The sequence below is a fragment of the Chanodichthys erythropterus genome, chromosome 9 (genome assembly GCF_024489055.1).
Source record: "Chanodichthys erythropterus isolate Z2021 chromosome 9, ASM2448905v1, whole genome shotgun sequence".
NCBI lineage: Eukaryota > Metazoa > Chordata > Actinopteri > Cypriniformes > Xenocyprididae > Chanodichthys > Chanodichthys erythropterus.
The window spans coordinates 11,304,000-11,328,992 of record NC_090229.1 but is presented as its reverse complement, the minus strand read 5'-3'; the positions used below and the strand labels follow the sequence as shown (position 1 = coordinate 11,328,992).

At 37.2% G+C, this 24,993-nt stretch overlaps 1 protein-coding gene across 1 annotated transcript in view; it reads left to right on the top strand.

Moving 5' to 3' along the window:
- The window catches only part of qsox1 (quiescin Q6 sulfhydryl oxidase 1), a 31,056-nt gene extending 6,662 nt beyond the window's left edge, over positions 1–24,394 (top strand). Inside the window, exons 5-12 of the mRNA XM_067393572.1 lie at positions 20–110; positions 398–543; positions 5,154–5,285; positions 6,797–6,926; positions 11,925–12,047; positions 13,176–13,314; positions 15,998–16,174; positions 22,756–24,394. Coding sequence (XP_067249673.1) covers positions 20–110; positions 398–543; positions 5,154–5,285; positions 6,797–6,926; positions 11,925–12,047; positions 13,176–13,314; positions 15,998–16,174; positions 22,756–23,624 — 1,807 coding nt within the window. The 3' untranslated portion in view covers positions 23,625–24,394. The remainder of the gene's footprint in view (positions 1–19; positions 111–397; positions 544–5,153; positions 5,286–6,796; positions 6,927–11,924; positions 12,048–13,175; positions 13,315–15,997; positions 16,175–22,755) is intronic.
- Positions 24,395–24,993: the final 599 nt, after the last annotated feature.

Below are 24,993 nucleotides of genomic sequence, written 5' to 3'. Positions count from 1 at the left end.
ATATATTTTCACTCCACAGTGAAGCAGAGATAGACAACTTTTTCCAGACCAACAATGTGGATCACCTCGCTCTTGTGTTTGAGAGTAAAAAATCCTATGTGGGGAGAGAGGTGAGATTATTCAAAGGAATAATTCATGTCATTATTTATTCACCATGTCATTCCAAGTCCGGAATTCCTTCCATGGAACAGAAAACAAAAGATTTTGACTAATTTGTTCATAATTTTTTCCCCATGCATTTCAAGCTTCAAAAAGAATGCATTTTTTTTCTATTAAGGCTTTATTGGAAAAATAGATGATGAATGATGATAATGAGTTGGATTAGGTTAGACTTATTTTATTGTTGTTTTATCTCTTTCTTTTAGATGACATTGCATTTTTTTTCTTTTTTATTTAGGTGACATTGGATTTGTTGCAGTATGAGAATATCGCTGTGCGCAGGGTTTTAGACACCGAGATGAGTTTGGTGTCCAGGTTTGGTGTGACGGATTTTCCTTCCTGCTACCTGTACAACTCGTCCGGAAACATCTATAGACTGAATGTGTAAGTGCTCCATTTCCTTCATTTAGCCCTACAGCAGATGTAAAACTTAAGACTGATTTCATGGAAATGTTCAGGAGTAAATTATACATTATATCATGTAAGTTAAGCCTGATTATTATTAATTAAGCAGAGTACATAATTGCCTAAAGATTGTGGTCATATGACAGAATGCTAACTATTAAAAGATTAGTTCACTTCAGAATTAAAATTTCATAATATTTTACTCATCCCCATGTCATCCAAGATGTTTATGTCCTCCTTTCTTCAGTCGAAAAGAAGTTTTTGAGGAAAACACTCCAGGATTTTTCTCCATATTGTGGACTTCAACAGTGTTCAACAGGGATGAAGGTCCAAATTGCAGTTTCAATGCAGCTTCAAAGGGCTCTACATGATCCCAGCCTAAGAATAAGGGTCTTATCTAGCAAAATGATCAGTCATTTTCTAAAAAACAAAAAATGTTTATACTTTTTAATCACAAATGCTCATTTTGCACTGCTCTGCGATGCACCACGCATTACGTAATCACGTTTGAAAGGTCACATGTGACGTAGGTGGAAGTACCAAGCAAGTGTTTACAAATCGAACGTGCAACGACTAAGTCAAACGGCCTTTACACCAAAAAAAAAAAAAAAAAAAAAAGTTGAACATCGATGTTGGAGCAGAAAATGAGATGAGAACAGTGCAAGATGACCATTTGTGGGTAAAAAGTATAAAAAAAATTATTATTATTTTTTTTTTTAGAAAATGACTGATCGTTTCGCTAGATAAGACCCTTATCCTCTGCTGGATCGTGTAGAGCCCTTTGAAGCTGCATTGAAACTGCAATTTGGACCTTCAACCCATTGGTAACTGTTGAAGTCCACTATATGGAGAAAAATCCAGGAATGTTTTCCTCAAAAACCTTAATTTCTTTTCGACTGACGAAAGAAAGACAAACATCTTGGATGACATGGGGATGAGTAAATTATCAGAATTTTCATTCTGAAGTGAACTAATCCTATAACATTGCCTCTACTTAAGATTATCACACTAAAGTGCTAGCTACAGACATGAATGATAGCTCAAATCATGTTTCTTTTTGAGGCCAGGTGTGCTGTTACTTCTCTAAGCAACCAGATTTCCAGATTTTTGATAAAACAGTTGAAAATATCACATAGACTTGCACTTGAGAGATTGAAATGACACACTTCACCTTTTAATCTCTCTTTCTTGGTGCATTAGCATGAGCTAGAGCCGAGGCATTTAACTCTTAGATTCTTATAATTAAGCACTTAGCATTTGCCTGATCCCGTCTTCTCAGTTTTATGATCATTAGCCATTGCAGAAAGAATCCAACAACATCTGGCCGTGTTAATGAGACAACAGAGTTTTAATACATGCAATTATTCAGGATCACAGAGATTTCATAATCATTTCTAACCAGGAGCATAAATCAGAGGTTTGCTTGCTTTGTTATGCTTGTTTGAGAAAAATAACTTGGCATGGGTGTGGGGCTCTTTAGATGACAAATGCAAAATAGAAATGATTTATGGTTGGCTTATGTTGTTTCCATCCTCCTTGATGGTGTGCGCATGTGTGCGGAGGGGGTTTTAATCTTCTACGTCGAAACAATAGTGCTCTTTCTTTTTTTCTTTTTTTTGCGTTTCACCTGCCAAACAGTCCCTGCTCTGCAGAGCAACAGATGGCGCGCCGTCAGGTCTGAATGCGTGATTGATCTCGTGTAGCATGCACAAAAACACAAACACACGCACCGTATCTCCACGATCTCCCCGGGCGAACAGGTCCTCGTGGTCTCAGAAGCGTGCCGTCGGACCCTGGGGACCTCAGGCTTTGCCCCATCTCCCCGGCGAGAGTTGATTGAAGCCTGGGTAGACGAGGGAGCGTGTGTCCTCCTCTGCGAGAGATTCGGGAATGCACAGTGGTGTTTATTGTTTGATTGCCAGGGTTAGTGAAGAGGGTAATGATCAGTAATGACATCTCATCAGCACACCACACCCACCATCTGTTCATCCGTGGAAGAAAGGTAAATGGATGATAGTGGAAAATAGGAGAAGAGAGACATGGGAGTATAAGCTCATAATGCATTCCTAGACACATTTAATGTTTCTTGGGAAAAAAGTGACACTAATATTATTCTTTCCCAAAATTCTTTAAAGATTTGGAGTTAAGAATTCAAGAAAGTCAGTTTTATATCTAGAGACTGTGGTAGCCTGTGGTACAGTGGCAGATAAAATGCCAAATAGTAAGATAAGGTTAATCATTTTATTCAGCAAGAATTTAGGGCTGCACAATTAATCGAATTTGTAATTGATTACAATTACGGATGCCACAATTATGTAATCGTTCAATGGCGCAATTACAAAAAGTCTACTCACATTATTCTGTGCTGAAGTTTTTTACTTTTTTACAGGTTATCTTAAAGGTTTTTTTCCCATTGTTTTAATTTTAATTTTAGTATAACATTATAATACCATGCATATTTTTACTTTTTTTATTTAAAGAAGAAACCAAACCAATGTCTATTTGACATTTGAGGTTTAATGCTATAGAAAAGCAATAAAACTTTTCAAGAAGAGTGTTTTCAGCTGGTTTGATATAACAATATGGCATGCAGTCGCTTCAAACAATGGCATAAAGCTATTCAAAACATCATTCAGTGTAAATTGTGATAATCATAACTAATGATCGCAATTGCAATTTCAAGGGAATAATCGACAATTATGATTTTTGCCATAATCGCCCTACAAGAATTCATTCAATTGATCAAAAGTTATAATAAAGACATTTGTTAGATAAGATTTCTTGCTGTTTTTTTAAACTTTCTATTCATAAAAGAATCTTGGAAAAAACTTTTTAAGCTGTTTTAGTGTTTTGTTTTGTTTTTTTATCAAAAAAGTGCAGCCTTAGTGAGCATAAAAGATTTCTTCAAAAACATTTATTTTTATATATTTTTTTTAAGAACCACCTTGCCATTTCTGTACCACAATTTATTGTCTAGTAAGCATATTTTACAAACTGCTCTGCTTTTAATATCACTAGGCAAAGATTGTATTCAAAGAGTTATATATTGTATTTTTTAAAGGTCTCATCTGAGAAAAAAATAAAAATGCAGAATTTCTGCCAATATCAAATTGAAAGATATTTTTTTCATAGTGTTATAAGAGTTGTTTGTTTAATTGTTGTCAGTCTACTTTAAAATGTTCTGCTCATGCCATGCAAATAGCCTTTAGTGCTGACAGTGTATTTGTTAACTTATTTGTTGTACTGTTTACTTTATTTAGCCTACTATTTACTCAATTTACAAAAGGATTTTTCACACTGCGCTTAACCCCAGGTTATTATTGTTCTAAACACCGCTTTTAACCCCGGGTAAAAGAGCGTTTCACACTTGTAATTTAGATGCGGGTTTAGTGCGGCGTTCTACCCAGGGTTAACACCGCTTAACTCCGTATTGCGGTGCCAAACTTGTAACGTGTGAAACAATGGGGTGTTCAAATGTTACAACTAGGTGCTTAGCAACCGACAATTCATGCGTTTTGGGCAGTCACGGAAACAATGCGCGATGTATAAACAGTCCTTTTTGCGTATATGATAGAAAAAATGTCAACCAGTGAATGCAACAATTGGAGTGAAGAGACCTTTTTATAGTTTGAAAAGTTCACTCAGAAAACTTGATATTACAGTCAACAGTGTGTAATATGAAGATGCACAATGCCTTTATATAAACAGGTCACGTGACGCTGCAAATATGAAGATAAGGACTTTAACCCGGGGTTTAGCAATGTGAAGTGTGAAACACAAGTAACAGAAGTGTTACTTTCCCTTTGTGCCAATTCAAAAAAAAAAAAAAAAAAAAAAAAAAAAAAATATATATATATATATATATATAAATATATATATATATATATATATATATATATATATATATATATATATATATATATATATATATATATATATATATATTATATATATATATATATATATATATATATATATATATATAAATAATAAAATATTATAAAACAGCTATGGGAAAAATTAAGAGACCACTTAACATTGATTTCTGAACTTGGAGTGGTCTCTTAATTTTTCCCATAGCTGTATAAGTCAAATTTAAACCTAAATAAATCTTAAAAATGTCAAAATGTCAGCTAATCTGATATATTGATTTCTCTAGTTACAAATGAAATGCTTTCTCTCACTTCCTGTCTATATCTCTAACTTTTGGCACTAGAACATATTTCTTGACCCTTTTATGTTCTGTAAGTTTGTATATAGTATAAATGCAATCTTTTTTTTTTTTTTTTTTATGAATACTATGTATTGACATACTACTCATTTCCACACTGCTTTTTGCATACTGTAAAGTATGAAGTAGTTATATTTAGATGTTGAGTGATTGTCTCTACCCTATCTCTGGCTGTAATTCAGACTCTAATCTTAACTCTTCTTTTAATTCCTGTCATAAATTGAAATTTAACAAGCAGCAGCTCTATAAACTCTTCTGGAGTCTGACAGACATGACAGCTACTCCACATTCTTTTGTCAAATGTTGATCATGTTTTGTGGTTGTGTGGCCCTCATTCCTTTTTCTCCTCCCTTCTTAGACTCAGTGAAGCTCGTACCTTCTACTCATATGCCCTCCAGAGGTTGCCGGGGGTAGTGCGGACAGGCAAACCCCAGATTCCCATCGCTGATCTCATCCAGAACTCTACAATGGAATGGAGGCCGTTTAACAAGTTAGTGCAAACAAGCTGACATAATCAACCATTGAGCCATTTAAGCCTCAAAATTGTTCATTCTTTCCATATTTATTCATAATTTACGTAATAATTCATCATTTAAATGCCACAGTTATTTACATGGTTACTAGATAAATGCACTGAAATGTTACAGGATGCTAGTTTTTATTAAGTCTTATTTGAATATTAACTACTGTTATGTGTAATATGTATATACTTGAACATTCATAAGTCAACGTTTCATTTGTTAAAGGGAGAGTTCACCCAAAAATGAAAATTCTGTCATTTACTGTCCCCCATGTCATTCCAAACCCATAAAACTTGTCTTGTGAAAAGATACGATCTCTTTATATGATGAACAGATTTATTCTAGGCTTTTATTCACATATAAACATATATGCATAGAGCATATGGTAATATAAACCATCATATATGGTAAACAGGGAAGCTTCTGCATTGGTAACAAGCTAAAGTGAACCTCATTGGTTCTCATGTATGCAAGCAGTGATTGTATCTCTTCATAATACTTGAGTTAAACAGCTCAATTCATATGGATTCATTTTTCAACACTTTTTATAACCTTTTTGGATATTTTTGGTTTTGGTAACCTAGACTTTCAATGGAGCGACACACATCTCCGGTTTCATTAAAAATATTGTAATTTGTGTTTTGAAGATTAACCAAAGTTATAGGTTTGGAACGAAATTAGGGTGAGTAAAAGATGACAGAATTTTCGTTTTGGGTGAACTATCCCTTTTAAGTGTTATTTAATGTAATGATGTTTTCTACAGTAATGATGTATTATAGTTGAAGGGATAGTTCAGCCAAAATTGAAAATTCTCTCATTTACTCATCTTCATGCCATCCCCAATACATATTCCTGTATATCTGTAGATAGAAAGTCATGATTTTTAGGGGGAAAAAAAGCAATCTCTGTGAGTCCACATAATGCAAGTGAATGGGTGCTGCTCGGTTGACGCTCAAAACCACACACAGCGATCGTGATGGTAACATGAAAGCACAGAGGACCGCCACTTCTTGCATGACATATCACAACGTCCCTCTCAAGAACGCTTGTATGATCGTACACCGGATGCAAAGATTTATAGTTAAAGTTTAAAATATTAGTATTTTTCCTACACATACCTATCGTTTCACTTCAGAAGTCATTGATTCATTCCCTGGGGTCATAACGATCATCATCATCACGATCGCTGTATGTGCTTTTTCAAGCGCCAACTGATCAGCTCCCATTCACTTGCATTATATGGACTCCCGGAGATTGATTATTTTCCTAAAAATCTTAATTTGTGTTTATCTGAAGAAAGAAATTCATATACATCAGGGATAGCATGAGGGTGGGTAAATGATTTTCGTTTTTGAGTGAACTATCCCTTTAAAGTCTTAACAAAATTGTTTATTCTTTCATAGTTGCCTCTCATGATTTAAATGGTACACACAATGTCAGTAATCATCCTACAGAGAGTTTTCTATGTGTTTGTACATAGGACACGTGTTTACATGTCTGATTTGGAATCAGCGCTGCATTACTCTCTGCGTGTAGAGCTGTCTGGTCACATCAGCATCAGTGGAGATGATCTGACTGCACTCAAAAAGTACATACATGTACTGGCTAAGGTGAGTCACATCAGTAAACACACACATTAAATATCTACTTTTTAAAACATATATCACCACAACTGTATCAGCCAAGTCAGTTCACATGACAAACCACTAGAGGGAGATACACTGAACATTTCAATCTGAGTTTTTCAACCCTTAGCACAAAGATTTTCAGAGCTTGTGGCCTTAAATGTTCCTGGAGATCAAGTACAACATATGGTCATATGGATGTTTCAGGGTGAAAATATATTAGCACTTATGACAAAAATGGTACAGCGGTTTTAAACGCTCGATGTTGAAATGTTTTCACAGCAGCATGTTAACTGTTGATGTTATTTTCTGACATTTAAGAATGCATCCAAAGAGCTGAAAAAAATGATAAAGGATTTGTGCAACTTAAATGATACCGCTTTTTTTTTTTTTTTATGAAAAGAAAATGATTTAACAATTGCTTATCTTAAAAAAAAAAAGTATTTCACTGCATTGGTGTACTGCTCTATTGCTTCCTCATATGTTTACTTTTCTTTAATTACACTTCTTTCTCACAAGAAATGTTCAGGTAACATTTCACCTCAAAATCAAATAAATTATTTTTCATAAATGGCCATTAAGGTTCATGGTATTATGTGACCTTATTTTAATGATAATAAATATAATATCTTGTATATTATATGTTTTGATTATGAGGGTAAAATATGACCTGAACATTTGAGATTCACTCAAATATTCTTTCTCCTTTCTCTTTCCCTTCTCTACCGGATCAGACACGTGCCGCGGATCTCTTTGATGAGGTCTGAGACAATGACCTTTCGCTGGCTTTGCGTCCGTCCAGCGTAGCACTGCCAATCTCTGTGATTATTTAGGGCTCTCTAGGGAAGGTCTACACAGATGCCTGGAGGAGTGGCAGGGGCCCTGGGCAGGCCTCCCATTAACTGTGGTTAGTTTTGTCAATATTCCCGACTCCCTCTGGTATTCCAGTGTTAGCTGGGCCTCTTCAGAGTGTCCTTGCTGTTTTTGGCCTGCTCTTTTGAGCTGCCTTGTTAAACAGACACGCTGGCTGCATTAATTGACAGTCTGTGAAGAGGAAGTGTTTAACCCCACTAAAGCAAAGCATGGAGAGATTAATGGTGGCACGGAGGAACAAGCACATTCTCACACACACACTTACACACACTCCGTGTTCTGAGCTGAAGATCTGTACAGTGGCTTGAATGCTAAACACTGTTAGGTTGCTTATAGGTTTGGTACTTTAGATTAAGATGCTTAGAATGCAGACAGACTAATGTAATGGGGTAATCCTGTGAACCTGCCCTCTCGTCCTGAACCTTCTCCTGCACCAGGTGACCCTGGGGTCTCCTGTGCCCACTGGGAAAACATAATTACAGACAAATATAAATGTATAAAATATATGTGAAGTAGTGTAATTTAGAATAGCTGTTTTCTATTTTATATATTTAAAAAAGTCATTTATTCTTCTAATGGCAAGCTGATTTTTTTTATTTTTTTTTATCATGGATTATCATGAATGTTTTATTTTTTATAATAATAATAATAATAATAATAATAATTATTATTATTAATAAAAATAAATAAATGTAATTAATTAATTTAAAAAAAAAATAATATATATATATATATATATAATGTATGTCTTAGGCCACCACCAGCTTTGTTGTTTTGGCAATGTTTTAATGATGATCCATATTTATTTTTCAGTCTCTTTATTACGATACAAACAGAAAATACAGGAAATATGTACACAAACTGTAAAAAAAATTCTGAACAAAAATTAAGCAAAAATCAGATTCTGAAAGTTTTCTTCTCCTTCCAATCCTATTATATTATATTATATTATATTATATTATATTTATTATATTATATTATATTATATTAGAGAGCGAGAGAGAGATTTTAGTTTTTTTTTTTTTTTTTTTTTTTTAATGTTTTTAATTTTACTCTTATGAGTCACATTTTTTAAAATAAGGCATTTCAAAAACTGACTAATAACCTTTTCAATGCCATTAAAGTGGAATTACTGAACCTAAACATAGGAGCCTGATAGCTGTTAGCACAGCGGTTTACTGCCAGAGTGGAGTTTGACACAGAAGTGTTTTCCTCGGTCACGCTGTTGCTCAACGTATCTAGGTTTGCAGCACAATCCGGATTTGTATGAATCAGAACATGTATTTGAGGATTAAAAGAGTGGATCTTGGAGACATGAGAGCATTACAAAGAGGCTTTAGGATTACCCATCTTTATCCTGCTTTCTTGAAAGAGGCTTCCTACCACGCAAGAGGGAGAGAATAAAACAAGGAATTAGAAGGCAATTTGAGGTCCAGATCCAGCCGTGCCTCCATCTTTTATCTCGGGGCATGGTGTCCTAAATGTCTGACTCTGCGTTTCCTGTTTTCATTCTAACAGCTTTCAGAGATCCCTAATGTTGGTGGACAACTAGCACCTGCTGTTGGTTAGTGCCGTGATAACAGGGAAACGGTTTAAATGGCTTTTACATGGCCCACTTGTACATGAGTCCCAGAGGGTGAGATTAAACTGAGGTCTTCTTCAGGGCCGGGCCAACAGATGCCTTCTCTTTTGAACCACTGCAGAGAGAGAGACTGTGGTTTCTCGAATGCTGATACTAATCGGATTGGAGATGACATATTGCTAGGGTGAAGTGGATTGTCATGGTCCGAAGGGGAGGAAGAAGGGAGAGCGGGGGGCTGAATCAGTAAGGACAGTGATTGGAAAGGGCTGTTTGTGGTTAGTGATCTATATCCCTGCTTTGGTAGATGGAATATGCAGAGGCTGTTAGAAAAATACTTTTGGAGACATTGTCTGAATATCAGAGTGTCTCAGAGTAAAACACTCTTCTCTTGAAAAGATAATCACTACAGAGGTCCCTAAAAGAATTTAGACACAAGTCACTCTTAAAAATGTCTGAATGTTATTGCATTAGATAGCAAAGTATCATGGCATCTGCAAACAAATGACTTTTCCATGCTGTTTTGCTATTAACTTTAACAAACTGGTCCTGGTAAGTCAGTTTCCCTAAAGTTCACACATCGACTATGGACATGTAATATTAAACAACTGAACACCGTACCAAAACAGCTGCTGAACAGCATGTCTATTGTTTTATCACGAACACTGTACAATAAGCTTCAATTCTTTAATATTAGTTGATGTTAGTTTATAAAACTTAAAGCAAAGTACAACAATATTTAACGATATATAACTCTTATTAATCTAGGTTAAAGTTAATTGATAAATATACTGTTCTTAATTGTTATTTGTTTAATATCATAATACAGTAACATTGAAGTTTTATAAAAAAAAAGATTTGTTGAAAGAAGTCGGCTGCATTTATTTGATCAAAATACAGTAAAGATGGTGAAATATTATAGCAAATTAAAATATTTTTATGTAATTTAATGTAATTTAACATATAAAAACTGAGGCATAGCTCAATTTACTCTAGTCTTCAGTGTCACATGATCCTTCAGAAGTCATTTTTAATATGCTTTTGTTTCTCAAGAAACGTTTATTATTATTATTATTATTATTATTATTATTATTATCAATGTTTAAAACAGTTGTGCTGCCTAATATCTTTGCAGAAACCATGATAGATTTTTTTTTTTTTTTTTTCAGGATACTTTAATGTATTGAAAGTTAAACAGCATTATACACACTCACTTTTGGGGCCAGTGTATATCAAGGTGTGTGTATATCAAGGTGTTTTCTTAACCCACACTTTTACTTAACCTTTACTCTATTAACCACTATTATAACTACCGCCTTTACACTATTAACCAGGTCAAATCTTGAGTCCAGTAGGATTTGCATCTGTGTACTTTCTTCATGCAACTCTTATAGAGACTTTGCAGCATAACAGCATCTCATTCACTAGCTGCAAGCGCCCTGGAGAGTTATTCACATAGGCGTAGTTGTTTTGATTGCAGTGATTCAGAACAGAGTTTTCACCTAGTTTTGAACAATGCCTTTTGTATGAGCAATCCCAGATTACCCTCTTCAGCATCCAGGTCTGTTAATGAGCTTTTCACACTAGTTAGAGGCCAGACCAGTGCACGGATCTATTCAATGAGACACACACGCGCACACACACAGGGACTGACTTTCGACTTTTCCCACCTGTGCAGCTTTGATTAGCTTTCCGCCTTGGCTGCGTTCTCAATGGCCGAATCTCCCAGATTAAGGAAACAAATCAGAATGGAGTGGGGCGTTGGGGTTAAGTAAATCTCTGCAAGGCCTTTTTAAGTGAGCTGCGTTTTAATAGAGATCCTGTTAGAGGGTGATGAATAGAAGGCCGCACCATGCTGAACAGATGGCCACAGGAAAATTGAAAAGACGCAAGAGCACAAATCAAAGAAAGGTGCACCTCTGGGATCCTGTAGGGCCTCCCCACAAACACACACACACACACACACGGGCATTGGCCTGCACTAATGTGGCTGTGTTTATGGGGCCATGACGGAGTGTTAGCGTTGGCTTTGTGGCCCCAGCTCAGACACAGAATTGTAAGGTCAGCACTGGCGTCCGTCCAGGGCCATTGAATCTGTCCATTCCCTCGTGCCACATGGCTCAGGCTGGTCATTACTTCACTGAGCTTCCAGAGTCTTCCACACACACATTCTTTAACACTATAAAATTTGCACTGGTGTAAGAAAGTGCATCTACCAATAGTAAATTCAGTGTTGCTTTTTAATATTAAAGAAAAAGACTTAATATTTTTAAATGTTATTATTAAATAATATTAAAAAAATATCCATTTTATTGGTTTAGAGCATTGCAATGTGTGGTTTTACTGTTACTTAGCTCTTGTAGTTGCACATTAGCGAATTTAGTGATCTCACCGTTTGACAACAGCCACCGGCATTGCAGAAATATATGCCACATTTATTAGGTTTAAAAGGACTTATGTAAATGATGTTTTAGCCTAGCCTGGTCCCAAACACAAGTGTGTGATTTTGTGTGCTTGTTTTGTTTGTGTAGTATTTTCCAGGTCGTCCGTCCGTAAAGAGTGCACTGAAGACCTTGGACAATTGGTTACAGCTACAAACTGGGGCAGAGATCAGATACAGCGATTTCAGAGATGTGCTGGACAATACTGTGCAGGTTAGTCAAGCTTACCTGAGCAGAACATTTCAGAAAGTGCTCCGGTTTTCAATTTTTATTTCCATTTGACTATAAATAAGAATTTTACAACTAGACATTTGATATAGCAAAGTACTGCATTTATTTTGAAAAGGTACCTGAATTTGTCAATACTTCAATGTAAGCATTTCTCCACTTAGACGGGTTATGAGGTCAGTGTATTGGAGACTGTCATTCATTTAAATTTATTAAAACATCTATTTAAACTATTTAAGCTGTTGCAAGCGCAATTTCAAGCCATGCCATTCAACATCAAATGCAGGCTGCATAAAAACTATTTTATAAGGCTAAGGCATAGTGATAATGCCACTATAGTTAGATGTTCAAATGTAGTCAAAAGAGCTGCATTTACTTAAAAGGATAGTTCATCCAAAAATGTATAATCCATCCTCATGTAATTCCAAACATTCATTCTTCTGGAGAACACAAGGAGATATTTTGAAGAAAGTTTAGTGAAAGTCAATGAGGTCCAAAACAACACTGGACCTTAGTGATGGACAAAATACACTTTTGAAATTTTTCGAAATATCTTTTGTGAAGGAGAGTAAACGATGACAGAATTTTCATTTTTGTTTGAACAAGATGCCTACATACACAAACATACTCTGGATCAGTTAGTGACATCATTAGCTTTTAGCCACCCAGTCAATGAATCAATGAATCAATGAGGAAGTAGGAAGGCGTCCTACAAGGAAAAGGGCTGGTGTCATCAAGATCATCGCCTCTTATAGAAACGCCCACCAATCAACTGCTGAGTGACACTGCACAAGAGACTGACCAATGGGAGATATGGATTCATTCCAAACCAGGCCAAAGAGTTTAAATGCTGTTTGATATTTGCTTTTATTTATGCATTAAGTGAAATTATGTGCTATCTTCATAAATTATATGCAGATATGATTGAAAATAATCTCTGAGGTTTCATTTCCAATAACTCGTACCTGCTTTAAATGCAGTATCCACCTCACTTCATTTGAGGACTGACTGAAAGGAAAATTGATTGACTTCAATTGATTCTTGTCGTTTAAGTGAAACACAAGTCAATTGAGACTGCATTTTTGTGTGTGTGTGTGTTTTATTTTTATTTAGACGAGCGATGCTGTGTTGCCTGAGGGTGTTCAGTGGGTGGGCTGCCAGGGATCTCAAGAACGATACCGTGGATACCCCTGTGCTGTTTGGACACTCTTCCATGTGCTTACGGTGCAGGCTAAAGAAATTGGTAGCTCAGGTACTATTAATAGGCACAGCTCTAAAGACTACACTACAAGTTATTGAGTGAATGCTCCCTTCTTTTTTAAAACATTTGTAATTAGTAGTCTTACAAATGTCTTTCTCAAAGGCACAGTGGTGAAATGGGAAAGTTGCTTATTACATTTTCATGAAAGATTTTTCTTTGTAATGTGATCACTGATGTTTACAATTAGGTCAAAGGCTCAAACAGTAGCAACAGTATTTTATTCCCATGGAATGCATGATCAAACTGATCAAATGTATACCATAAATGCAATGTACAGTGGGCTCCTCAAATATTGGCACCCTTCTTAAATGAGCAAAACTGTCTGAACATTTTGTTTTTTTTTCAATTTCTCCTCTTAGTCTTTCATTCAAAATATTCAAAAAATGTAACCTTTCTTTAAAGTCAAATAGTTGAAAATTTTTTTTCCCCCTGAAATATATGTATTCCACAATTATTGGCACCCCAATAATGCGTTCTGAAGTAGAACCCGGAAGCACTGCACAGTCTATACAACATAAACAGCGTAGGAGACTGACCGGTTAGAGAAGAAATTATTTAATAAAGTATTTATTTTGTTTTTGCACACAAAAAGTATTCTCGTCACTTCATAACATTAAGGTTGAACCACTGCAGTCACATTGACTATTTTAGCGATGTCTTTACGTTTCCTTCCATGGGGCATAAAAAACCCTCTGGATTTCATCAAAAATATCTTAATTTGTGTTCCGAAGATAAATGAAGGTCTTACGGGTTTGGAAAGACATGAGGGTGAGTAATTAAAGACGCGTTCATTTTTAGGTGAACTAACCCTTTAACTAACTTAATTATTGCTAGTGGAAATGGGTATTCCAACAATTAAACTAATATTGTGTAGCCATTTCATGACTTGTGCAGCTCAACAACCTTTTGTCACACCTCATTACTGTATGCTCAGGCCAAATTCCTATAATCATCCATCAGTATGGGAAAGACTTGTGTGTCACTTTATATTTAGAGCCCAGTAAAACGGAAAGTCGTGACTTATCACTTAAGTGTTCCTGATCACGAAGGTGAACTTAAAAACATACCATGGGAATATACTTGTTAAATTTTTTTTCTCATTAGAATTTGTAGTGGGGTGGCAATATTTGAGGAATCCATATTTATTTCATTTATATTTTGTGTAAATTAACTTTAATTCAAGGTTACATTTTTGTGAATATTTTGAATGAAAGACTTGGGGAAGAAATGGCAAAAACTAATTTTCACAGTCAGATTTGCTAACTTTTACCAAGGGTGCCAATATTACAGCTCACTGCAAGTTGCTTTGGATAAAAGCATCTGCCAAATGCACAAATGTAAATCTATTAAAAAAGTAACAAGGGGGACAATTTAGATTTCATGTCGTTTTTTTTGTTTGTTTTTTTTTCATGATTTTAGGCAACTTTCAGAAATGCAATATGCTAAAAAGAACAAATCAATGAAACATCAGTCAGGAAGTGTCTCTCACAGTCTGCTTTGTTGATCTCTAATCTTTTTGTGCGGTTTCTGCTACAGACCTTTCATGTTTCAGGCTTATGTAAATGAAACACTGTAAGTGGTCTAATGAATCTGGGACTGAATTATGTGGCCCATCTTGGCCTGTTGTTGACCTCGAGAGCTGCCCTGTGTCACAACCCTCAAGGCCCTTTGGAGACAGATGAGCTCTAGCTATTGTGTAATGAAGGCTGACATGCATCTGTATTAGGCTGTGTGTGGCCGTCTGTGTTTCCCTCAAGCATGTTTATGGTGCATTTTGTTAAAGTCCATCTTCATCCCATACAAATACACACCAGAGTGTCACATTCCAGGAAACCAGTGTGCCAGTGTTATTCTTGGGCCTTATTTTGCTGCTGGAAAACTAATTGTGTGTAGGTAGAAGAGAGGGATTTGTTTAGATTATTGGAATCTGAAGGGTTAATATAAGACCCAGTGAACACAGCTTCTCCACTCACACTTAATCCAGCAGCTTACAGTGGGCGGAAGAAGAGCGGAGGGGGCATCTGCGTGTGGATGCATGTTTGTGTGAGCGGTTGGAGGGGGGTCATGTAACCTGCAGATGGAAGGCCAGGGATGGGGTGTCCATCTGTCCACTGGCAATGCTCTGGATTATGTCCACCAGCTAAACACAGAAAGAAAGAAGTGCACTAAACACAACACTAAACTAACTTTGAGATGAACTGACCTGTCGCTGCAGGTACCAGGACTTAGACTTGTCCTCAGAATGTGTTGTGTTTGAGAGAATTAGTGTAGGTTAATCTGGGGTCCGGAGATTGGTTAGTTAGTGGCCTATTGCGTGTCTGAATTAACAGGTGTCTACATTTTTGGATAGATTACTGAAGTTGTCATGCATTACTAACCAATATCTAACTATTTTACAGGAGAGGCTCAAATGTTATATTATATATTATTTATTTTTTAAAAGAGAAATTATGTAGTATAATTTTTATGAAGCCATCATTGAGAAATTATGCCTTGTTAGCAATATAATATAAAATAATAACATTTTATTGTTATTGTTCTTGTTGTTATAAATGAATATATTTTTATATGCTTCATGCACCCAAAGTTGCAAGTGCTTCTTTTAACTTCCTCTTTTACGATCTCTTTTTGTCTGTTTCCTCTTTTCTTTCTTCTTTCTGTCTCTTGATCTCAGAACCTCAGGAAGTGTTGCAGGCGATGAGAGGCTATGTCAGCAGTTTTTTCGGATGCAGGGCCTGTGCAACTCACTTTGAGAGTATGGCCCAGGAGAGCATGGATCATGTGACCTCTCTGTCTTCCGCTGTCCTCTGGCTGTGGATTCACCACAACCAGGTCAACAACCGCCTGGCAGGTCAGTATTTTCAGTGTAAACAAATGTTAAGTGTTGAACATAAATGACTAACACTTAAGATGCATATAGTGGCCCCAAAAAGTATTTGGACAGCGTTTTGGAACTTATTTCCACTTTAATTTAATTCACTGCATTAAAAACACTTTTTTTCAATTACATTTAACCAACTGGTGGATGTATGAAGTCAGTTCACACAGGCTTCCTAGCAGAGTAACCATAGGTGGTGTTCATCAAAATTAGCTATGGACATGTTCATGTGACCAGAAAGTGTCACAATACTTTTTGTCCTCACCTGTCAGCTATCATTTGATCATTTAAAACCTAATAAGCCTTTTTTTTGTTTGTTTTTGGACAGGTTTATTTGTACTAGATTTCAGTACAATATTATGGCACTTGGTTAAAAATGATTTTGACACACTTAAAAACCATACCAAGGATATTATTCAGTCCTGTCACTCCTGACCATAGTATAGAGCAAGAGAAAAGAAGAGAGCACACCAGGAGTTTTGGGGTGGATTTTCCCTCTCCAGAGCACCAGTGCAGCTTCTTCCCTTTAAATCCCTTTAATTCGACGATCCTCTGGGCAGACACCAGCTGTCCTCTTCTCTTCTATCTGTCTATCTCTCTTTTTCTCTCTCCCTCCACTTACATCCATCCCTTTTTCTATTTCTCACACCTTCTGTTGCTCCCCATATAATTTCCTGTTTTACAACTACAGTGGTGTTTTTCATTTATTTTTTTTTTAAGTCGTTTTGGATTTTAAAAGGTTCTGCTAAATGAAATTTAAAATCAAATTTATTTTATTTTGAAGTTATACTTGTTTATTGTTCTGATTAAAAACATTGTTTGTTACCTTACAGTTTTAATAAGAATTCACTATTAAAAGTGAATGGTAGTTGACATTTCATAAATAAAAATCTTAGTTATCTCTGTGACAACTTGTCAGCCTGCATGACTGTTGTCCATAAGGGCTATAAAGGGGGTTAGTTGCCTCTCTTCACACTTGCTTAATTCATTTGTTTGTCCTCTTTTGATGTCTCCTGCCTCTTTAGCGTCTGTTCAGTTTTACCAGCCATGAAGTCATGAATAATTGGACAAAAGTCCCCCATGTGTGTCCCCCTATGGCTCTTTTGGGTCCCCTGTCACTTCTGCTGATTAGGTCTCACTGTCTCTTGTGTCCCGGGAGAGTCGTTCCCACCGCTTGACAATTGATACAGCAACAGTGTCTCCTGCCTGGGGCACGCGGCCCTCTATTCCCCAGACACCCGGGACAGCAGGTGGCACACGCCACGCCGCCAGCATCAAGCCTTCCTCTGCTTTGTAATCTCTGGCCCAAGTGGCTTACACAGAGTGTGTGTGAGGTGGGTGGCACTCTCCCCTCCTCCTCCTCTGCCTTCGCCTCCCACCCTTCGACACCCTTTATTCCTCTCAGTCCCCAAGAGGGACCCTCCTTTTCCTCCTCCTGATCGTGAGCCTCTTTAGTAGTTCCCTCCCATCTCACACACAAACACACACGGCTAACCAGGCATGAATAGTGGCCTATTAGTATCACTGCTGCACAATTAATTTAACTGGCATAAAGGCCCAAGCAATGCGCCTCAGCCCAGCGCTGCTGCCACTTGTCGAGGGGGGAGACATCCACAGAAGGAAGGCAAATAAGTTTCGCTTTGTGAAACTGATTGGGGAGCTTCTTTATTTGCTCTCCCTCTTCTATCCTTGCTTACTGTATACTGTGAAGGATACTGCTTGCAATTTGTTTAAATAGTATGAGAAATAATATACAGCATGCAACGTATGATCTCACTACATTGCTTAAAGGTGCCCTAGAATCAAAAATTGAATTAATCTTGGCATAGTTGAATAACAAGAGTTCAGTACATGGAAAAGAGATACATTGAGTTTCAAACTCCATTGCATCCTCCTCCTTATGTAAATCTCATTTGTTTAAAAGACCTCCGACAGGCGAATCTCAACATAACACCAACTGTTACGTAACAGTCGGGATCATTAATATGTATGACCCCAATATTTGCATATGCCAGCCCATGTTCAAGGCATTAGACAATGGCAGGCAGTATTAACATCTGGATCTGTGCACAGCTGAATCATCAGACTAGGTAAGCAAGCAAGAACAACAGCGAAAAATGGCAGATGGAGCGATAATAACTGACATGATCCATGATATCATGATATTTTTAGTGATATTTGTGAATTGTCTTTCTAAATGTTTCGTTAGCATGTTGCTAATGTACTGTTAAATGTTGTTAAAGTTACCATCGTTCATTACTGTATTCACGGAGACAAGAGCCGTCGCTATTTTCATTTTCAAACACTTGCAGTCTGTATAATGCATAAACGCAACTTCATTCTTTATAAAAACTCTCCAACAGTGTGTAATGTTACCTTTAGCCACGGAGTACGATCAAACTCGTTCAGAATCAAATATAAACACCCAAATAAATACTATACTCACATGATCCGACACATGCATGCAGCATACATGACGAACATCTTGTAAAGATCCATTTGAGGGTTATATTAGTTGTGAACTTTGTAAATGCACTGTATTATAGTCGATAGCTCGGGAGGTCAGGGAGCGCGTGATTTAAAGGGGCCGCGCGCTGAATCGTTGCATAGTTAATAATGCCCCAAAATAAGCAAAAAATCTGTGGGGTATTTTGAGCTGAAACTTCACAGGCACATTCAGGGGACACCTTAGACTTATATTACATCTTGTAAAAAGCAATTTCTGTCCAGTTGTTAACTCAGAAACCAATGTTTATTTTGGATTTTTTTTAAATTGTTTTGTGTAAAATCACTATTTGATTTGTCTGCCAAAATTGAGGAAGAGATGTAAAACACTACAACCATTGGGTGTTTTGTGTGGTTGCTAGGGTGTTGCTATGTGGTTGATAAGGTGTTCTGAAAGGTTTTTAATGAGTTGCTATATGATTCCTACTTGCTAGGGTGTTTTGGGTGGTTGCTAAGGTGTTCAGAGAAGTTTTTAATGAGTTGCTAATGCTATAAAGTTGCTACTTTCTAGGGTGTTCAGAGATGTTTTTAATGAGTTGCTATGTGGTTGCTACTTGCTTAGGTGTTCTGAGCGGTTGCTTGGGCATTGCTGTATGGTTGCTAAGGTGTTCTGAGAGGTTTTTAATGAGTTGCTATATAGTTGCTATTTTCTAAGGTGTTCTGGTGTTGCTAGGGCATTGCTACGTGATTGCTAAGATGTTCTGAGAGGGTTTTAATGAGTTTCTATGTGGTTGCTAAGGTGTTCTGTGAGGGTTTTAATGAGCTTTTAATGCTGTATAGTTAGTGTTTTGAGTGGTTGCTAGGGTGTTGTATAGTTGTTACTTGCTAATGTGTTCTGGGTGGTTGCTAGGGCGTTGCTACGGTGTTCTGAGAGGGGTTTAAAGAGTTGCTAATGCTATATATTTGCTACTTTCTATGGCGTTCTGAGTGGTTTCTAGGCTGTTGCTATGTGGTTGTGAAGGTGTTATGGGAGGTTTTTAATTAGTTGCTATGTAGTTGCTACTTTCTTGGGAGTCCTGGGTGGTTGCTAGGCCATTATGCTGTTATGCTGCTGTTAATGTGTTCTGAGGGTTTTTAATGTGTTATGTCGTTGCTAGGTTGTTCTTTGGTGGTTGCTTACTGGCTCAAGTGAAAAGGGTTTTTTGATCACAAGATTGATATTTAGGGTTAATACTGATTTCACGGAGTATGTACAGTAGTAATATAAAAATCATGGTGCCAGATCAAGTCAGGTATATTCCATTGTGGCATATGTTATTTCACTGCACTTTTTGCATGCTACAAAATTAGTAGGAATAGTATGGTAGTATGCCATTCCAAACATACTACTTGTTTCCTCTCACTTCCTCCACAACTCTCCAATTCCCCACTTTCTCTGGTTCTTTTGAAACTCCCAAGAAGAGGATTAGCCTATATGTTTTGCATCTGTTTGTTCAGACCTCCAATCCACCCTTCATCCAAACACCCTGCCCACCCATCGGCACTCACATTCACTCGTGCTTACCGGAACTGTCCTACGTGACAGCTCCTTCTCTATTCACACGCATGAATATTAATGCGCCGCCCCAGCCAGCTTTTGTATCAATGTTAACAGTGCTACATCTGAAGTCACCTCTGTGCTGAAGGGCTCTATGATTAAAAGTAAGATCTTCATAGGCGTTGCATCACATCACAGCCAGATATGAGTGCTGTCACAGAGCGAGGCATAAAGACCCCTGGGTTCCTGTAGACGCATAGTAAAATTGATGTATCTCTTATGTAAAGTGCCGTATGCAGAGTACGTCCACACATGCATATATACATCAGATTAATCTACGTAAGAGATGGGGGAGGGATGTAAACTAACCGCTGCTGCCACCTCTTGTAGTGTCCCGGCCACCCCCTGACATCCGCCACGAGCAATTTATTAGCGGATGCCTCCATCTGGGGTGGCTTTTGGGGGGAGGGAGGAAAGGAAAACATCTGAAGGGAAAAAATAGTAATTCATTAGAGGGAGAGCTGCAGCCCAGAGGTGCTGGCTTTCATATTCAATTTGAAGATGGTGGCATGTTCATAGGGGGTGTGAAGAGAAGAGGCTGGTGCGTGTGCATGTGGATGGGGAGGGGTGTGTTGTTCACCCCAACCTCATCTATTATCTTCACGATCCTCCCACTGGGAGAGCCCACAGGTCTATTGATCATGTCTTTAGACCCGTCACACACACACACATGCATACACACACTTGGTTCTCACAGCACCTCAAGGTTGGGCAAAATTCTGAATTTTGAATGGCAGGAAGAGGAATTGCGAGAGAAATTCAACAGTTACTCAACCTTTTTTGTTCACCTGGTTTTGCTCCATTTTGATTTATTATACCCAGTTATTTTCTGATATAAAGAATGACATTGTTCTGAACAAATTAAAACATTTTAATCCACAAAATACTGCTTTATAGAACTAAATATTGACATCAGCATCTGTCATTTATTACTCACCCTCATGTTGTTCCACACCCGTAAGACCTTCGTTCATCTTCAGAACACAAATTAAGATATTTTTGATAAAATCCGATGGCTCAGTAGGCTACTGAAGACATATTTAAAACAGTTCATGTGACTACAGTGGTTCAACCTTAATGTTATGAAACAACAAGAATACTTTTTGTGCACCAAAATAACAAAATAACGACTTTATTCAACAATATCTAGTGACACTGCTTCAAGAAGCTTCGAAGCTTTATGAATCTTTTGTTTCAAATCGGTGGATCAGAGCATGAATCAAACTGCCAAAGTCACGTGATTTCAGTAAACGAGGCTTTATGTCATAAGTGTTTTTTGAAACTTTTCGAAATTTCAATGGTTCATGTGAATTTGGCAGTTTGATACACAAGCTTCGAAGCTTCGTGAAGCAGTGTTTTGAAATCGCCCATCACTAGATATTTTGTTGAATAAAGTTATTTTGTTATTTTGGCGCTCAAAAAGTATTCTTGTCGCTTCATAACATTTAAGGTCGAACCACTGTAGTCATATGAACTGTTTTAAATATGTTTTTGTAGCTTTCTGGGCATTGAAATTGTTAATTGTCTTGCTGACAATGGAGGCCTCACTGAGCCATTGGATTTTATCAAAAAATATCTTAATTTGTTTTTCCGAAGATGAACGAAGGTTTTAGGGGTGTGGAACGACATGGCAAGTAATTAATGACACAATTTTCATTTTCGGGTGAACTAACCCTTTAATGATCATGTAATGCATTAGGTAAATTAGAACATTCTGGGAAATGAAGTGTTCTTCTCCAGGTATGTTAAGCTGTCAAATAGCATAATTGATCTCATTTGGGCTTTTACCACTTAACTTAACCCTAAATTCAATAATTAATGTTTTTAATCTGGGTTAAAGCCAGTTTTAACCTTGGGTTGAGCAATGTTTGACACTTCTACATAGGGATTAGCAGGTCAATCGCATGAAAACGGGTCCAGATCACATTTAAATATAAATATATAATTGATTTAATATAAATATTATGCATAAATGAAGCTTTTTAGGCTTTTGCCATGTGAAAATTATTTTCATAACAATTAAGCACGTTTCCCCCTCAAATTCTAATTGTTTTAATACATTTATTTATATATTCCCATCATTCTCAATTGTTCTCATTGGTTTTTATTACATAAATTTTTTTTTGTGTGTGTGTGTATTAGAAACAAAAGTCTTTTTGTCTTTTTTGCTTAAACCATATATATATATATTATTATAGTAATGAGGATGAGATTTCACGTTCAAATAGGCTTAGTTTTCTTTATGCGAAATATAATTTCTAATGTTTTTCATTCTTGTGTGAAATATGGCTCAGCCGTGTTCTTGAAAAAGACAATGCTGTATACTTTAACATTTCCACAGATGGACAAGCAAGAATTACTTTGGATTAACAATTTCAGGTGTGAAAAGTGAAAGTTGTGATGTCAAAACTTCTTTGATTTATGGATGATTTGCTTCATGAAACTCCTCCTCTGACTGTTTATGAAATGATAAACCTCCATTTATGATGGCTATTTTACTTATCTCACACAGGAGACCTCAGTGAGGATCCACATTTCCCTAAGATTCAGTGGCCATCTCCGGAGTTGTGTCCTAGTTGTCATGGTGTAAAGTGGACCGGCGATCACCAGTGGAACCAGGAGGAGGTGCAGATCTTCCTACTAAACTACTTTTCTTCAGCTCGCATTCTGATGGACTACCTGCAGGACGAGACCCAGGCTCTCATCCATCAGAGGAACCGACTTACGGCCGCTCGGATGGAGAAAGAAGCCGGCCGTGGGATGGAACGGAGAGCTCGAGAGGTTCTCGACAGCCACCCTGCCGAAGAGCCTCAAGAAGAGGAGCAGGAGGAAGAGGAAGAGGAAGAACCAGCACTGGAGGAGCAGGCTGGTGAGCCTTACCCTGCGGAGTTGGAGGGAATGGGGGAGACTGGAGCAGACACAACAGATAACCAGGCACCGTGGGAGAAGCCACAGCGGCCGCAATCCCAACACAAGCCAAGAATTGTGGGATTGAAACTACGGGAGCGCCAGGAGGACATAGTAGACCTGGATTCCTTTGTAAACCAACACTATAAAGCCAAAGCCCTCCGAGCCGCAGCCATGTCTGGCGTAGTGCGACAGAGGAGTCTACAAAAGAAGGAGGATGCGGAAGACCTGCAGTTCGAGGGAGGCTGGAGGGTGAAGAGAGACCTGGGAAGCCAGGAAGAGAACCTTGGGATAGAGCCGTACCCCAGACCCCAAAGCAAGCGCTGGATGTCCCTGCTCAGCGTGGGATTCTCCAGGCTGGACGTGAGCCTGTGCGTCCTGCTGTACCTCCTCTCCACCATGTGTCTGCTCGCCATGTACCTGTATTTTAAACTGAGGATAAAGCTGCGACGTGCTAAAGTCTCTCTGCCCTAGAGCGTCGCTCCAGTGTAAACTTTTACTTTTAGCAGGAATTACCAAATCTCACAATCTGTGGCTACTACAGAAACTGACAGCTTCAGCGCCTAAGTAACAATGCACAGAAATTGAGGGATTACAAAGTACTGTTTTTGATTTGATGATAATTAAGTGTCATTTTACAGACCCTGCACTTGAAGGGCTGCTTGTGGTCTGGTCTTTTTTTATATAATTTTTTTTTATCTATCTGTGAGTTGCATTCTTAAAAGCATCTGATGATGAACTTTTTTTTTTTTATTATTGTAATTAATGTCTTTGTCCTACAAAAATTAATTTTTATATGACCACTCAATGAAATCTGTAGCACACATAGTTTTTAAAAGCACCAACCATTTTGTATAATATTCTTAAACATAAAATTTACATTTTAAGAAATATTTTATCACAAAACCTTTTTTTAACATGCCCACTTTTTCTTCAGTAAAATAATTAAATCTCTGTAAATGCATCTTGTGGTTATAATGAAAATTCACCCCTCAGCAGTAGAGCTACATCTGTATGTATGTTTAAACCTTTTTAATTTTGTTAAATCCCAGTGTCTGTTCATTTACTGTGCCATCCTGATCAAATAATGATATTTTCAGATTTTCTTTTCCACAAATATATTTTAAGAGTGTGTTGCAAAGCAACTTTACAGAAGTACCCGAAACAGTCAGAATCACAGACATCATGGTTTGTGCCTGTTAAGTAAGCAAGAACTATACATATTTTAAAATGAAGTGCTTTGCTGGGTAAAATCTGATTAAAATTATTTTTTCTAAAAATGTCTTGTATCGTTTTTAAAACTTCAGTTGTTTTTTTGTTTTTCTGCCATGGCATTAGATACTTGACTTTATTTAAAGCCATGTTGACAACTGTTTCTAAGATATTTTCAAAAAAAATTTTGACACAAAGTTTGTGACAAACTAATCTAACTGTAAAATTAGTTGAATAAGTAACAGCGGGAATACACTACATCGCTTTTGTCCAGATTTTTGAAGTCTAGAGTCAACCCTAAATGACGAAAGTCTACAGATAATGGGCATTGTTTTAATTTGTTTCATCATATCAATCCCCGTTTTTCTCTAACCATTTACAAAGTCGACCAATGTAAGATGCGTAGTGTTATTTATTTTTTTTAATCAGATTTTATGTTTTTCTTGTGTACTCCAGCCTTCCAGACTGTTCCTGATTTTACCAATTTCACAAGCACTGTAAACTTGACTATGTAACAGTAACCGTTTGTAACACACCATGACTCTAACATCTTTTGTCATCATAGCCTTTCCAAAGCCTGAGCATCATTCACCCTATCAGTGTCCTCAGCGCCGTGTGTGTTTATCTCGAT